Below are 16,969 nucleotides of genomic sequence, written 5' to 3'. Positions count from 1 at the left end.
TCTCAGAATACTGTATTCCTATTGGCTAATACTGGAGACAAAGAGAAAGCTGACACAATTTAGATATCAAAAATGGAGTGAAATAATTCATTTGCACTACCCTGTCAAATTAATTGTTTAACAATTTACAAGAGTCAAATAGATCGCTTAAAACACTCACTTCTACCTTAGGATGATCCTTCTTCATAATAAAACATATTTTCAACGTTTGAGCGCAAACATTGTGCAAATCAAGTAATGAAATTTTCGCTACAAGTAGATTGTAGCGCTAAATATATCTGCAGTCCTGCACGCACCGACGTTTGAGATCATGAACACCCTCCTCCACCGCAACGTTTCCAGTAAACATATATGGTGAAAAACAATCCTGAGGATGACACAAACTCGCAACCACGAAGTGCGACGTCCGCCGACTGGATGGTAGCCCCATCCGCGCTGGCTGGGAGAGAGAGACCCACACCTGCGCCGGCCATGCCAGCCCGTACCTAACGCATGCGTGCACACAATACAGCTATGGGAAACAATAAATTCATCATTCGGAAATCTGAGGTCACGATTGGGTTTTTAAAAGTGTAACCTCCCCACACAATATTAATTAAATGAAAATGGAAATGAGCCAAGTGTAACCTCGCCACAAAAAATAATTAAATGAATTTTAAATATTGTAACCTCTGAACAAAATTGGCTCCCATTTATGGTCTGTGTGCAGAAATGCATTCACATTTAATGTTCTCACAAAATTCTTTTCTCATTTTATGTCAAGTTCGTAACAGAAATATTCCTAAACACCAAAAATAATAAAAGAAGTTTAGTAACCTGATGAATTTTATGAGGACAGCAGCGCTGCCCTTCGGCCCTGTATTCTGAATAAAAAAAGCAAAATTTCTTACCTCAATAAAAACTGCAATTATATCTGCTCTTAATTAGATTTTTTTTGACACATCTTCGTGCAATGCTGGCGTATATATATATATATATATATATATATATATATATATATATATATATATATATATATATTCTTGGAAGGAATGATCATGCATTGCAAATGTTCTTTAAATTGAAATGAATGCTTTTCTTTTAAAAGAGTTACTTTATATTATAAAATTATTATTGGGGCATTTCTTGGAACAAATTAAATTACAATTAACATACATTATTAAATATGCGCAAGGCTGCTTCTTTACCTTCTACAACAATACTCATCCTCCAGAGTCCTGACCAGAGTCGCGAGCAGAGCACACAGCCGACACATGCCGACTCCACCAGACTATTACTGTCGACTCGCGCAGACTAGCCCAGACCACTGTCGATTCACGCAGACAAGCGCAAACTAGCGACAAGCAACAACTAACGACAAACTACTCTCTGGTCAGAGATTCTGTCATGTCTCGCCCATCGCCGGCGAAGCATACATCTTACAAAAGTACTATTGACTTCGTAAATTGGTTCTCTCTCCTGAAGGAGGAAAGAAGGTTGTACTGCATGACAGAACAGGGACAATACCAAATACCACTGTAAGAAAGAGTCCACTGCGACGTATTGAGAAACACTAAACACGACTCACTTGAACCACAATCTAAAATGTAGCAATAAGCTCTCATGGCTAGATGTCAGAGATCTCCGTCAGTTGGGAATAGGATGTTCGAGGGTTTTCCAAGCACTACAGAATTCCTAAATTGGTTCTCTCCGCTACATTCAGAAGGAGGAGGAGGTTGTTCTACAGCAAGATAGGATAGAGACAATGGCAAATACTACGGCAAGACAGAGTCCACTGCAATGTATTGATAAGCACTAAACATGACACACTCAAACCACGAACCAATCCATAGCAGTAGTAGTTATAATGGCTAGATGTTGGAGATCGCTATCAGTCGGAAATTTGGCATCGCGACTAGATTTTTAAAGCACTATAGATTTCCTAAATAGGTTCTCTCCACTACATTCCGAAGAAGGAGAGCTCTACTACGTGACAGGATAGAGACAAAAGCAAATATCACTGCAAGACAGAGTCCACTGCAATGTATTGAGGAGTGCCAAACACAACACAGTTAAACCACGACCCAGTCCGTAGCAGTAGCTCCTGTGGACAGATGTTAGAGATCACTGAAACACTTGTACATCCCGCGCATTCACCTGCCAGACATCCAAAAACAGCGATCCACCCATTCGTACACCATCAGCGCCGAAGTTTAGGGCCCGAGGAAACTACAGCCGCGGCCACAACCGCATCATGGATGTGTGTATATGCAGGAGTGCGCCACCCCCGGCCGTGGAGGGCATCCAGAGATGATTCTAGTGGTAGGAACACAGATGTTATCAATACGTCCAGCGAAAACATCCATCATTTTGAATCTTCTCTCACGCAACACACACACATCCGCCTCTGTCGCGCTCACCCAGCACACTGGTCACTTCTCCAGCCCTTGCTGTCATGGGCAAGATCAGACAGGTCGGCACATTCTTAGTACCTGGCCCAGTAAAACTCCAACATGGTTTTTAGGCAGCCCCTATGCATCTTGTAAATGTTCCTCAGTCTGTGCCCTGTCCTCCCTGCAGCTTTGTGCATGTGATCATTCCAATTTAAGTGGGAAATGAGCACAGGTCAGACAGTGGTATATCTACCACATTCTGCATCCTGTGTAGGAACAGGTTGAGCTAAGTCAATGTGACAGGACCATGGTTTGATCATTCGGTGGAAATGGGAATATGTTGTCATAGTTTCGCCAAAAGTGTACGATATGTAACGCCAACACCAAACGAAGCTTTCTCCTGCAACACGAGGTAGTGACAGAAAGAGACAGTATGGGAACTGGAAGAAGAACGAGGGTTTTGCTACTGCATGGTCATGCATCTCCAAATCTCATACAGCTATTGCAGCCCAAAGAAGATCTGTACCCCACAGGGTGCATTCACGTCTGTCACCTAAACATTCTATCGTTGTTATTTTGTACCATCCAACAGAGAATAAAAAACTGAGACTTATAAAAACTCCGCTAACGTCATCTGGTAGAGAACTCGATAAGATTTTAGCACGCCCCTATCTTCCAATATACATATCGAAAACAAATACCGTCTGCATGCTGGCATCGAGTACATATGATGACCCCCTTTAAATGTACAGGTATTGATCCACTCAGTGATCGAAGTCACCTGCACAGACCAGTGTAAAGTGTCATTGCCTGTACCATAGGAGGACCAAATGCCACAGACTGTCAATCACAAGAGAGAGAGCCTGTGTTGGTGTTTGATACATTATTTTTTTCTGCAGTTACACGTCCAAGCAGCATATGACATAGCTTTATACACTGCCAAACATTTTATTTTTTCCACCACAGCTTCGAGGTCTGTGTCAGGTTCTGAACTGACATAAACACGTTTCAACCCATTGGCTCTGACTGAAAACTGGACATCACATCTGCCACAACACACACACACACACACACACACACACACACACACAGAGAGAGAGAGAGGATGATTTTAACTAAAAGACAGTCACAACATTTCAAAACTGGAGGACTTTTGCGGCATTGTGGGGTGTTTGCAAACAGCTGTCTAAAGATGACTGACAACCTCTCCATTTAAATTCATCTTTCACAATGACGAGATAGCAGATGGCTTGGTGCTATGTTTCGATTGATCCCTCATACAGAAGTCATGTACCCAATGACTGTTTCAGTGCTAGCCATCCCCAGAAGGTGTTGCCCCTCTGCCAAAACTCTTTCTTCATCTCAAACATGTGATGTCAGTCAATCATTATGTGATAATCAACAGCATACAGCGGACAGATGGGATGGAAAGGACACCATCAATGTACTGTAATAAGCATTTTACCAGTTTTTCGGTAATTTGAATACCAACCTGTGATGCTGCAACATCGTTCTCAATTTCTGTATCATCGCTAAACCGCCCCTGCACTACATTGCAAGTACCATATACCAGATTGCGATGTAGATTGATGACTATGCAATACATCCATTCATTGTTAACTCCCGAACATATGAACCAAATTGTACAAGACAGCAATCTACATATTTTCTAGCACCTCAATCATAGTGCGCAATTTACAGCTGTGATCGCCCTTCCTTCACTATACAGATAGGAGTCACAGAGCATTCTCGCATTCTTGGGATAATCACCGATTTAATTTTCAGATGATCAGAAGTAGACTGCTACATTCCACATCTCATGAAGGAGCAGAGCGACCCAAACCCATAACCCATGTGCTGCAGCAATCTTACTCACGGCACCCATCCAAGTGCACATGCCGAGCAGGATAGCATCCCTTATTGGTGTGTAGTACATATGAAAGTGTTGTGACGACATAACAGATGGTTATGCAGAAGAAACGTGTGGTTTATATATATGATGGAGATCCAGATGGATGTAGTTTGAGGCATTTTATGTAAATCTATTGTGCTATCAATCCAGAAGTATTGTTCTAGTGTCTGGGGTCAGTACCAAGTAGGTATTTGCAAGAGAGAACATAAACATATGCATTCCAAGGCTACACAGTTTTGTACTTAAAACGTGATATAACGTTAGAGCTGTGCGGCTTCTGACCAATTAGTCATGTGGAATGCAATGCTGTTAAGACTCCAATGCAAGAAATATATCCCCAGCACTCTATTTTTGATATCGAAATTGCATCAGCTTTCCTTTTGTCTCCAGCATTAACCAATAGGAATACAGCATTCTGAAGAGAGATGAAAACCTCCATCTTCGTGTTTGGAGATGTTGGTTTACACAGACAAACAGGGAGTGGCCTCTTGAGAGAGACAGACAGGAAGTGAGTCTGGAAGTTGTTGATCAACAGAATATCACTACTTGATGCTTTGTTTGGGGGCCTTGAGATAGAATGAGGCCGATATCCAATCTGTGGTCGGTGGTATTTAGTAAAGTGATCTGTAATTAGGACACTGGGCTGCTTTGCCCTTTGTGGTGGTGCCCTAACGATAAACACATACAAGAGAGACCCCCCAACAGTGGCTACTATACTGCACTTCATTCGATTCCCTGGTTATTACATTTATTATGTCATGTGGAGGGAGGGTGGGGATGTGCAGTCTACCCAAAAGGGGGAACCCTGTCTCCCGCAATCTGATGAAAGAAAGACGTTATATGTTATTGATTTTGATTTCAATTTCGTGTAGTGATAACCTTCTTCTCCAGCACAGAGTGACTCTTTTTTCTACCAATTTCTTCTGGGATGGGTGGGGAGGGAGGGGCGAGGGTAGGGTGTGGTACATCCTCTGTCAGTCAGTCAGTCAGTCAGCACTGTGCATGAGCTCAGTCGATCCCTGCATGTCAAGCTGAGTGCACTCATGATAAATTTTCAGTAAGACGACACCTCCAATCCGCAGTAGTGTAATTATGTAACTAGGACATGTACTTGATGGATGTAGGCTTTTCCCGCCAAATAAAAGTGAGATCCAGTCTCTGCTATTTGAAATTTATAAATGAACAATATATCCTATGCTATATAATTGAATTTCCTGCCTCTTCAGCTCAGAAGGCAGCTTAGAGCCCATGGCTCAATTCAGTCTCAATCAGGCACTTGCCTTGGAAGGAGTTCTTGTGTGCATCGGTATCCCACAGAGGTTTACTTGGTAAATGCTGCTTTGTTTGCTGTTTGGTCTGATCACAACCTCTGGCATGTGCAGGACTGGCAGTTGGGCAGGAAGAGGAAGAGGCAGAGGACACATGTTTTGACAGGAATTTGTCAGGTATCAGGTATGAAAGGGCTGCTGCCAACAGATGCTGTTATTCAGGGATGAGCATGACATCCAGTCGGTCAGCTGCGGGGCCCAAGCAGACACATCTTGGACACCGGCCCATGGTGCAGCTGCTGATGGACATGTCTCTTTATGGGATGCCGGGTGCACCCAAACTCCCGGATGCCTGCATGGGTGACACGAACCAGCGCTGAGTGTGGGGCAATGGAAGGTGTGTGCTTTGCGATCAAAAGATTTTTATCAGTGTGATTAAGTGTGATGACTGTTTCATGAGTATTTCTTACATGATGAGGATATAAGAGCATCACAATTGTTTAAATATTCTGTATTTCACCTTATATCCCATAATTTTTTTAAATAAACAATATTCCACAGATTTTCTAAATTGTTTAAACACTATTCCGTACGTTGCAATTTTCCCTCCAAAAGACCAATCAACTGAGTCTTTTTCTAGTCAATTTCCGGGTGAGGGAGGGGAGGGGGAAGACAGGGGTGTTTCTCAGAGATCGAGGTTAAATAATTGATTGATTTAATTAATTAGACAATCAAATTGAGATCAAAAGTGTGCTTGTATCAGCGAGAGAAGTTCCCTGAGGGATGGAGGAGGATGTGGAGGGGAAGGAGGAGGGGCAGTTGGATGGGTGGAGGGACAATGGGTTAAGGATCTGTCAATCAAAAGAGAACAATTGGTTTGCCCCTGAATGTATGCTTTCCTCTAAATGTAGGCAACCTGCACTAACAAACTGCACTGGTACCCACTCTGTCCCCCAACTCACAGTGTCAGTATTGCTCTTGATGACCACTGATATTGGCTGGGTGCGATTTCTCGTAACACACTTAAATGTACTGGTTCATTTAACGCTTCCAGGGACAATTGCATCTGCTGACAAACCATTTTCGTTGTGACGCCGAAGACGAGTTTAAGAGCAGCCATGACCAAAAATCGAAACGCAGTCTTACGCATATGCACGTCCATCGGCATATTCCTAATGACACCAAGAATATAATTATAATTTTTCCAAACGCTGGTTGTAGGAGACACGTATTATGGTTCAAATGGCTCTGAGCACTATGCGACTTAACTTCTGAGGTCATCAGTCGCCTAGAACTTAGAACTAATTAAACCTAACTAACCTAAGGACATCACACACATCCATGCCCGAGGCAGGATTCAAACCTGCGACCGTAGCGGTCACGCGGTTCCAGACTGAAGCGCCTTTAACCGCACGGCCACACCGGCCGGCACACGTATTATGTTTCTACATCATTTATTACATTTTTTATAAATGGTGGATCCACGCCTGCGTGTAACTCATCCTACAATATTGCTCAAGCGTGTGGGACCCTTACGAAACACGGTCACAAGAGATACTGAACGTATATAGAGGAGTGCAGCATGAATGGTCGCAGGTTTATTTGACACGTGGAATAGTGTCACAGAGATGCTAAATATTAGAAGATTGTCGCAAATGAACCCGAAAGCATTACCTTACAAAGTTTCGAGAAAAGACTTTAAATGAAGACAACAGTAATAAACTAGAACCACCTACTTAATGCCCACGAAGGGATGGTCACGATCCCTACGGAATAAGTTCAGGTTAATTACAACGCGCATAGAGGTATTTAAAAAGTCTTTATTCCTATTCCTACGCTCCATACGTGAATGAAACGGAAATAAGACCTCGTAACTGTACAATGGGAAGTATCCTCTGGCACGCACTTCACAAAAGTTTGCAAAATATGGATGTATGAACGTAGATTGTAGCAGATGTGTATGTTGTTTGATTATTATGAGAGTCAGTCGGGCGTTGAAAAGCAATAGCCCCGAAATCGAACACAAATTTTTAGCGAATGTAAATTTTAATACGTTCGCGCTGTCCATCTTTGTTCCGCCGTATTTCATAACAGTTCCTGACCATTTTAGCACTAATCTGTGCTATTTGAAATATCCACTTTTTAAGGATGAGAGAGAATAAGGAAATATTCGCAGTGGGCTTACGGAGGTCTATAAAAATTAGTGCGCCTTAAAAGAGCTATAAATCTCCATATTATCATCAACATCCCTTCACAGAACTTTATAAGTGTAAAAAAAGGTCACAGTGAATTTTCTTTCCAAGTGTCAACCAGAGAATTTTGCGGGGAAACGAAAACCCGCCTTCTCACAGTCAGTATATTACTCGTCCTGACATCTAGTAGTCCCATTCTCGTACTAGAGCGTGTTTATGTCGTAAAATGTTATCGCGTGGTAGTGTTTACAGTGAAAGTATTGTTTACAGAATTGCGTACAGTAGTAGGTGCGCTAGAATTTGACAAGCGGAAAATATTTACTTTAGTACGTGTAATAAATAAATACATAATTGGTCAGGTGAGTAATTCTAGTTGAAAGAACGAACAGTTAGTAGATATAACCTGTCATATTAGAGAGACAGATCTGTAAATTTCAGAAACTATCAAACACTGTCTATTAACACCTTCCAAAGCGTTTCAGGAACAACTAATAAAATTTACAACTTAATTACTGTTATCTAAGAAAAGTACATGTAACAAGGTAACATTATCTCCTATTGCGGTCTGTGTTTTGAATTTCAGGTGTTGTGAACTTCATGTTATATAGGAACAAAGTGAAACAATAAAGTTTGCTGCAGGAACCCGGGCCAAATTTGAAGGCAATAGGATAGACACAGTTATTCGTAATACCCGCAGACTGCAAGCTAATTCCATGTACTTTACACGTTAAACCATAACACACCATCAAAGTAAACAACAGTCAATTTAGCGAGGATACTACGAGTCACGTTTAGGTTTCAGTAGTTCTACAGCCAAAATCATATGGCAAAAATTAAAGTATAGCACTCTCTTGGAGTGTGCATATGGAGCCTACTTATTCTTACATCGTTACGTTATTAAATAATGTTGGTGGCAGCTGGAGTATGTGAGAGAATTTTGGTTAGAATGGTTAAACTTTAAAACCATTGCATTTTATTTACAAAGCTGATTTATAACACCTTACCCATACACTGTGTTGAAATATGTAGCTTCAAGTAAATGTCACATGTAAAAGTTTAACCGGATTTGTTTATTTTCATGTTAACAATTTGTTGTGGAAAGGGGCAGGGAAGAAGGCATGTATGAAAATTCTGTGATGTCAGTTGCCAGTGAATGAATGAATGAATGAATCAAATTTTACTGTCGTTTAGCTATTACAGCAATTGACAAAGTCAAGTTACATATATACAGGAAGGGGAAGGGTAAATTGGCTGGGGAAATAGCAGGAAAGTTAAAGGGGGGAGGCACTGTCATGAGTGGTAAAATATCAGTGGTTATAGGATTCAGAAAAGACCCTTTTTTAGGGTAGTGAGGACAGAAAGAAAGCAAATTTTAAGAGAGGTTAGAACTGAGACAAACCTTCAGTTTGAGAAAGAAATCAAAAAACATAATTCCAGCTTATTACATCAGCATAAACAGCCATTGGTTAAGAATTTTCAACTGGCAGCAGATATTTTAACTCCACCCAATTTTAACTCAGTCAATGTGAAATGTCAGCTATCTTTATTGCATCAAAATATTCGAGGACTGAGAAATAAAATTAATGAATTAACTATCTGCATAGATGAATTAGAGTCTTCAAACCCAGCTGACATAATCTGCCTCTCTGAACATCATGTGACCACTGGTATAGAACTTTTAAGTGTTACAGGGTTTAGGTTAGCATCTCACTTTTGTAGATCAGAAATGGAGAAAGGAGGAGTTGCCACATTCATCAGGAACTGTCATAAATTTAAGAACATAGACATTCATAAATTTTGCCTAGAACAGCATATGGAAGCATGTGCAACAGGATTAGAATTTCACAAAAAATCCTTCATAATATTAAGTGTATATCGAGCACCTGCAGGTAACTTTAATCTGTTCGTAAACCACCTTGAAGCTGTACTGGCCCATTTAACAACCAAAAACAAAGAAATAGTGGTTGCTGGTGATTTCAATGTAGATTTCCTTAAAGACTCTCCCAATAAGAACGTATTTGAGTTAGTAACACTATCACTCAACTTAATTCCCACTGTAAAGTTCCCCACTAGGATAGCCACTTGCTCACAAACAGCCATTGATAATATCTTTATAGAAAAGTCCAATGAACAAAATTATATTACAAAACCAATAGTCAGTGGCCTCTCAGACCATGACATGCAGTTCCTTCTGTTAAATGTTAATACTGAACAGGATATAAAATCTGTTAAATCTGAGCTCAAGAGGGTAATCAGTAAGCCAAAAATTGATTATTATAGGACACTCCTCAGAGACATTCACTGGACTGATGTTTACAGTGCTCATGGCATGAAGAAAAATATAACATTTTTGCTAATAAAGTGCTTACCTTATTCGAACACTGCTTTCCCCCAAAACTTACCAAGGTTAGAGCAAAGTCTACAAAGAAGCCATGGATTACTCGAGGAATAGGGGTATCTTGAAAAACAAAAAGAAAACTATCTGTCAATCCGAAACATTTCCATTGTTGATGCTATAGCACATTATAAGAAATACTGCAAAATATTAAAGACTGTAATACGGATGTCAAAGCAAATATATTACAAGGAAAAGATAGTCATATCAGATAACAAAATAATGACAATATGTGATATAGTGAAGGATGAGACCGGTAGAACCAGACATGAAGAGGAACAAATAGCATTAAGAGTAAATGATACATTGGTGACAGATGTGTATAGTGTTGCAGAACTTTTTAACAAACATTTTATAACTGTTACTGAAAAGATGGGGTTGTCAGGTTCGGTAGATGCTGCTATGGATTACCTTAGACCAGACATTTCAAGTAACTTCCATAATATGAATTTGACCCTCACTACCCCAACAGAAATAATGTCCATCATAAAATCTTTAAAATCAAAAACATCTAGTGGGTATGATGAAATATCAACAAAGTTAATTAAAGAATGTGATTCTGAGCTAAGTAACATATTAAGCTATCTGTGTAACCAGTCGTTTATTAGTGGAATATTTCCTGAATGGCTGAAATATGCTGAAGTTAAGCCACTGTTTAAGAAGGGAGATAAAGAAATAGCATCAAATTTCCGTCCAATTTCACTTTTGCCAGCATTCTCAAAAATTTTCGAAAAAGTAATGTACAGTCGTCTTTATAACCATCTTATCTCAAATAACATACTGTCAAAGTCACAGTTTGGATTTCTAAAAGATTCTGATATTGAGAAGGCTATCTACACTTACAGTGAAAATGTGCTTAATTCATTAGACAAAAAATTGCAGGCAACTGGTATATTTTGTGATCTGTCAAAGGCATTTGACTATGTAAATCACAATAACCTTTTAAGTAAACTAGAATATTATAGTGTAACGGGAAATGCTGCAAAATGGTTCAAATCTTATATCTCTGGCAGGAAACAAAGGGTGTTACTAGGAAAGAGACCTGTATCAAGCTATCAGGCATCATCCAACTGGGAACTAATTACATGTGGGGTCCCACAAGGTTCCATTTTGGGGCCCTTACCTTTTCTTGTGTATATCAATGACCTTTCATCATTAACATTACCAGATGCCAAGTTTGTTTTGTTTGCCGATGATACAAACATTGCAATAAATAGCAAATCAAGTGTAGACTTAGAAAGATCATCCAATAAAATATTTGTGGACATTAATCACTGGTTCCTAGCCAATTCTTTGTCACTAAACTTTGAAAAAACACACTACATGCAGTTCAGAACTTGTAAGGGGTGTCCCAAAAGTATATGTCTAACATATGATGACAAGAAGATAGAAGAAGTGGACAGTGTTAAATTCTTGGGATTACAGCTTGATAATAAATTCAACTGGGAGGAGCACACCACAGAACTGCTGAAGCGTCTTAACAAATCTCTGTTTGCAATGCGAATTTTGTCAGACATAGGGGATATAAAAATGAAAAAGCTGTCGTACTAGGCTTACTTTCATTCCATAATGTCATATGGGATTATTTTTTGGGGTAATTCATCAAGCCAAGCTAAAGTTTTCCGGGCACAAAAACGTGCAGTAAGAGTTATAAGTGGTGTGAACTCAAGAACATCCTGCAGAAGCCTGTTTAGGGAACTAGGGATACTAACTACTGCTTCCCAATATATTTATTCCTTAATGAAATTTGTCATTAAAAATATATCACTTTTTCAAACCAACAGCTCAATTCATGGAATCAATACTAGAAATAAGAATAATCTTCACAAGGATTTAAAGTCACTTAGTCTTGTACAAAAAGGTGTGCATTATTCAGGAACACACATTTTCAATAACTTGCCAGCAGCCATAAAAAGCTTAACAACCAATGAAATTCAGTTTAAGAGAAGCCTAAAGGATTTATTGGTGGCCAACTCCTTCTACTCCATTGATGAATTTCTTAGTAAAACCAACTGATTTGTATATAAGTACAACATAATTTCTGCACAATTTCAGTGCAGTAATGTGTTCATTGAAAATTTGTGTGTGTGTGTGTGTGTGTGTGTGTGTGTGTGTGTGTGTGTGTGTAAGTATAATCTAACTTCTGCACCATTTCAGTGCAGTAATGTGTTCATTGTAAATAAGTATTACAGTAGTTGTATTACATGTTTCTTACCTTATAAATAAATAAAAAAAAATTATTTTAAATTCAGTGCATTAGTATTTGTAAAATGACTCTTAGTGTTCATTAAAAAATGACGACCATTCCACTTGGGACCTGTGGAATGGTACATTAGCTTACTTGTTTTAGTTGCAAATATTTGTCGTGTATTGTTGTTTTTCTGACATGTTCCACATCTTGGAGGACCTCCTCACTACGGATCAATTGGAATGAAAGTAAATCTAATCTAATCTACAGCATATATACATGGGTTAAAGATCAATATGTGACATAGGTTTTACATAAAATACAATATTTAAAATGAAATAATGTGATAGCATTGCATCATAACTGATTCAGTTAAAGAAATTATGCTGCACTCTCCAAATCGGTACCACTATGATATTTTACAGTCTTAAAATTCCTGAAGTGAGTAGTATGGATTTGCAGCTAACCAACTGAACAATTTGTCTTTAAATAAATCAAATGGAGCTTCTACCATTCTGGTGGCAAATTATTAAACATCTTCATACCCACCACTTCGTAGCTGTTCAATGACTTGGATAATCTGTAGTAAGGTATGTCAAGATTGCTACTATTTCTGGTTCCATGAGAGTGTACATCTCTTCTACGCTGGTATTCTGATAAGTTGCTCTTTATATGCAGTAGGGCAGTGTAAAAATACATGTTTATCACAGTTAATATTTTTAAGTTGATAAACAGTGGTTTGCAGTGGGCCAGTTTATCACTGTTTGTGATAATTCGAATTACTTTCTTCTGAAGTACCAGACTGTCCTGAAGGTGTGAGCTATTGCCCCATATTAAAAGCCCATAAGATATAATACTTTGAAAAAAAGCAAAGTAGGCTGATCTTACATAGGCCGCAGGTACATGGTTTATTAAATTCTTTAACAAATATACCACTCTAGACAGCCTTGCACTAATGTATTTAATATGTAGCTCCCAAGTCAGTTTAGTATCTATAACAATACCTAAGAACTTAACACTATTCTTGAAGTCTTCTGCTAGCGGATCTCTCAAACTAAATACAATCTTTTGAGTTTTACTCTCATTAAGCAGGAACCCATTAGCTCGGAACCAGACTGATGCCTGTGATATTGTGTCATTTGCCACAGTTTGGAGCATATCAATGTCTGAGCTAATATTGAAAAAAGTGGTATCATCTGCATAGAGAATGGAGTGAGTATTTATGTAGGATGGTAGATCGTTTGTCATTAGGATAAATAGCAGAGGTCATAATACTGAGCCTTGTGGCACACTGCACTTAACTTCAGGTAGCTGTGATCTCTGTTTACCCATACAAACAATTTGTCTGTGGTTGCTGAGGAAAGATTCAAAAATGTTGTCAACTTCACTGTTTGTGATTCCGTAATAAACTAGTTTGTTGAGGAGTGAAATATGCTCCACAGAATCGAAGGCTTTGCTAAGATCACAAAAGGTAGCCTGAACAAATTTTTTTCCTTCATAAGCATTAAGAACTTTTTTAATCAGGGAGTCAATGGCATGGACTGTGGATTTGCCCTTCCTAAGGCCAAATTGTACCACAGTAATAATGTTATTACATGTCAGATAATCACACAACTGGGAGTTGATGATGGATTCCAAAACTTTAGATAAAATAGGTGTCAGGGATATTGGGCGATAGCTAGATGGGCAGTTTTTGTCTCCTTTCTTGTAAATGGGCACTACCCTAGATAATTTTAATACTTCTGGGAATACTCCTTCAATTAGACATCTATTTATACATTTAGTAAGAGGATATACTATGTAGCCAATTATCTTTTTTAACATATTACAAGAAATACCATATATATCTTCACTATCAGAGGGTCTAAGAGTTAAAACAACATCTGGTGTGACCTCTGTTAAAAGGAATTTATCGTTCAGGGTGTAGTCTACATTATGGTATTTAATGAGATCAGCAACAGTCTCTTGTGGCCTCACAATGCTTTCCCTAATTTGGTTAACAGATTTTATACAGTAGTTATTAAATTCGTCTGCTGAAATTACTACCTCAACTTTCTGCTTGCTTTTGGCCACTGAATTTATTATAGTCCATGCTTTTCTGCATTTATTTTTTGATGACTCAATGCTGACTAGGTTATGTTGTTTTTTGGCCTCATTTAAAGCATACTTATATTCCTTTTGTGCTCTTGAGTACCTTTGTTTGGCCATATTAGTTTTCTGAAGTCTGTAAGAATCTCTATACAACAACAGCCTTCTTTTCATATTGGCTAGTTGAGCGGTATACCATGGACTCTTATCCCTATGTCTATTACTGTTACTTTTAGGGTTAACTTTACATTTGTACTGAGGGCAGTTGGTCTCGAATATATTTAAGAAATAATGAAAAAATCTATCAAACAATGTATTGGCAGAGCCCTGAGCATTATTGGTAAACAGATGTGATCAGTCATAATTACTGAGTGAGACCATGAAATTAGACAATTTTTCTTGCGTTATTGGTCTTGTGATGACTATTTTAGGCTCTTTAAACTCCTTATACTCCATGTTAGGCCTGTCTGTACCTATTTTTACCCAAACTGAGTCATGGTCCGAGAAATCGAAGACAGCTACATCTGAAGACAGTAACTCTTTTTTGACATTTGTAAGTATGCTGTCGAGACAAGCGGACTGTCTTGTGGGTTTGCAGTTCGTAAAAATGAAGTTGAATTGTTGTAACAGGTTTTTAAATTCATTTACAGTGTGCACATCTTTGTTTACATCAAATGCGGCATTGATGTCACCACCAATCACAATACTATATTTCTTCCACTGAGGACTAAGAAAGAAATTTAGTAAAGTCTCAAGTTTTTCTAAAAATATTAATGGACTTCCATCTGGTGATCTATAAAGAGATACAATAGCAATTTTTAAATGATCCAGATATATGCCTGTGGCTTAAAAATGTATCTCACTGCACAAAAATCCTAGATCTAGTTCATTACTACAATTTATTAATCCCCTCTTAATGTAAATTGATACACCCCCATGAATATGTTGCTCTCTGCTAAAACTGTTTGCTAAGTGGAAATCATCTAGTACATGAAAAGATATTTCATTTCCTTTACACCAGTGCTCACTTAAGCATAATGCATCAAATAAGTTCTCAGTTGCAAATTCGTTTAAAATTATGTGTTTCCCACTTATACTTTCAATATTGAGATAACCTATCTTGAAAGACAAAGTTGGTGAGTGGTTTTTGTTAATGAGGCATTCATCATTACTGCTATATTTCTCTCTAGTGTTACTGACATTTATTATATTATTCTTATCTTTAATCTGGTCATCCAGTATGAATCTGGGCAAAGCTGTTGGTCTCAGCCCTTCTTTGCTACCTCTAAAAAAGAGTTTTCCTTAAATCTAAGTGGTATTGACTTAGAGCTCTCGATTTTTGTTATGCCTAACTCATTGGCTAGTTTTATGATTTCATTACTCACATACTTCTTTCTGAGTTGATTCAGATGGAGACCATGAACAGTGTGAAATCTTGTACCTAAGTTAGTTGTGTTTACAAAACAGACATTTTTAAAGTATTTACAAATTTTCTTCATTTACTCTTGTCACTTCAACATTCACACACGACCAGGATGGAAGATCATGCCGAAATGGTATTGAAAAGATGAGAATTTTTGTATTTTGTAGTTCCTGCAGTTTCTTCTTTAATGAGGACAAGAAGTATTTTCCTTCATTTCTCGCTACGTCATTTGATTCAGCCAGAAAAACTGCCAGTTCCATGGCTTCTGCTGGTGAAGAACCTGCTACATCTTTAAATTTTGCACTAGGTTTTATTGTGGCTGAGATATGGTGGCTTGAATTGTTCTCAACTATATCCCTTAATTTCCTTCCTTGACTGTCTGCAAATAACTGTATTTTCACAGGCCTAGGTCTGCAATTGTGGCTTGCTTTCTTGTGGTTTTCAGTTTCATTACTTCTACTGACAGTTGACGTAATATTTTTACTGCACCCATTATTCACTTCACTTCTATTGACAGTTGATGTAATATTGTTGCTACACCTATTACTCACTTCACTTTCATTAACCTTACTTGTGTTAAGCACGTTGACTTGTGAGTCTACTTTAATGTTTTTTTCTGTAGCAAGAACACTAAATCTGTTTTCCAAGGGTGGAAAGTTTACACAGACTCTACCGCGTTTTGTGACGGGAACAGCCTGCCATTGTCTTTGTAGGCGATCTAATGGCCTACATTGATTGCTTGGTTCTGTGTACATGACACTAACTTCTTCTTGGGAAATTTGTTTATGACTTCCTGATTAATTGCAGTGTATTCCTTCTTCAGTTGTTCGTTTTCTTTGGCCAGAGCTAGGTTCTCTTCAATTACCACTGATAAGATAGCTTGTAAAGTATTATAGTCAGCGTTTACCTCATGTTTATCTTCCTCCATCGGCACCATATTGTCCTTACTCTTCAGACAGACATTGCATCACCATTCGCTGTTTTCGTCTGGAAGATTGTCTTCTTCTAACTTTGCACATCGAAAATGTAACCAACCGTCACACTCATCACACAGAATTCCGTTTTTCACGACTTTACTACACTTTATGCACTTTATACTCATCAGAATTCTACTTTTCTTGGGAGCTAACT

At 38.5% G+C, this 16,969-nt stretch overlaps 1 protein-coding gene across 1 annotated transcript in view; it reads left to right on the top strand.

The window, feature by feature from the left end:
* Positions 1–16,969, top strand: part of LOC126191908 (uncharacterized) — a 107,557-nt gene that overhangs the window by 40,853 nt on the left and 49,735 nt on the right. Inside the window, exon 2 of the mRNA XM_049932566.1 lies at positions 7,904–8,103. Within this exon, the coding sequence (XP_049788523.1) occupies positions 7,904–8,103 (200 nt within the window). The remainder of the gene's footprint in view (positions 1–7,903; positions 8,104–16,969) is intronic.

This window comes from Schistocerca nitens, chromosome 1 (assembly GCF_023898315.1).
Source record: "Schistocerca nitens isolate TAMUIC-IGC-003100 chromosome 1, iqSchNite1.1, whole genome shotgun sequence".
NCBI classification, from domain to species: Eukaryota; Metazoa; Arthropoda; class Insecta; order Orthoptera; family Acrididae; genus Schistocerca; species Schistocerca nitens.
Note: the sequence above shows the minus strand (reverse complement) of the source record. Positions and strands in the feature narration are given on the sequence as shown.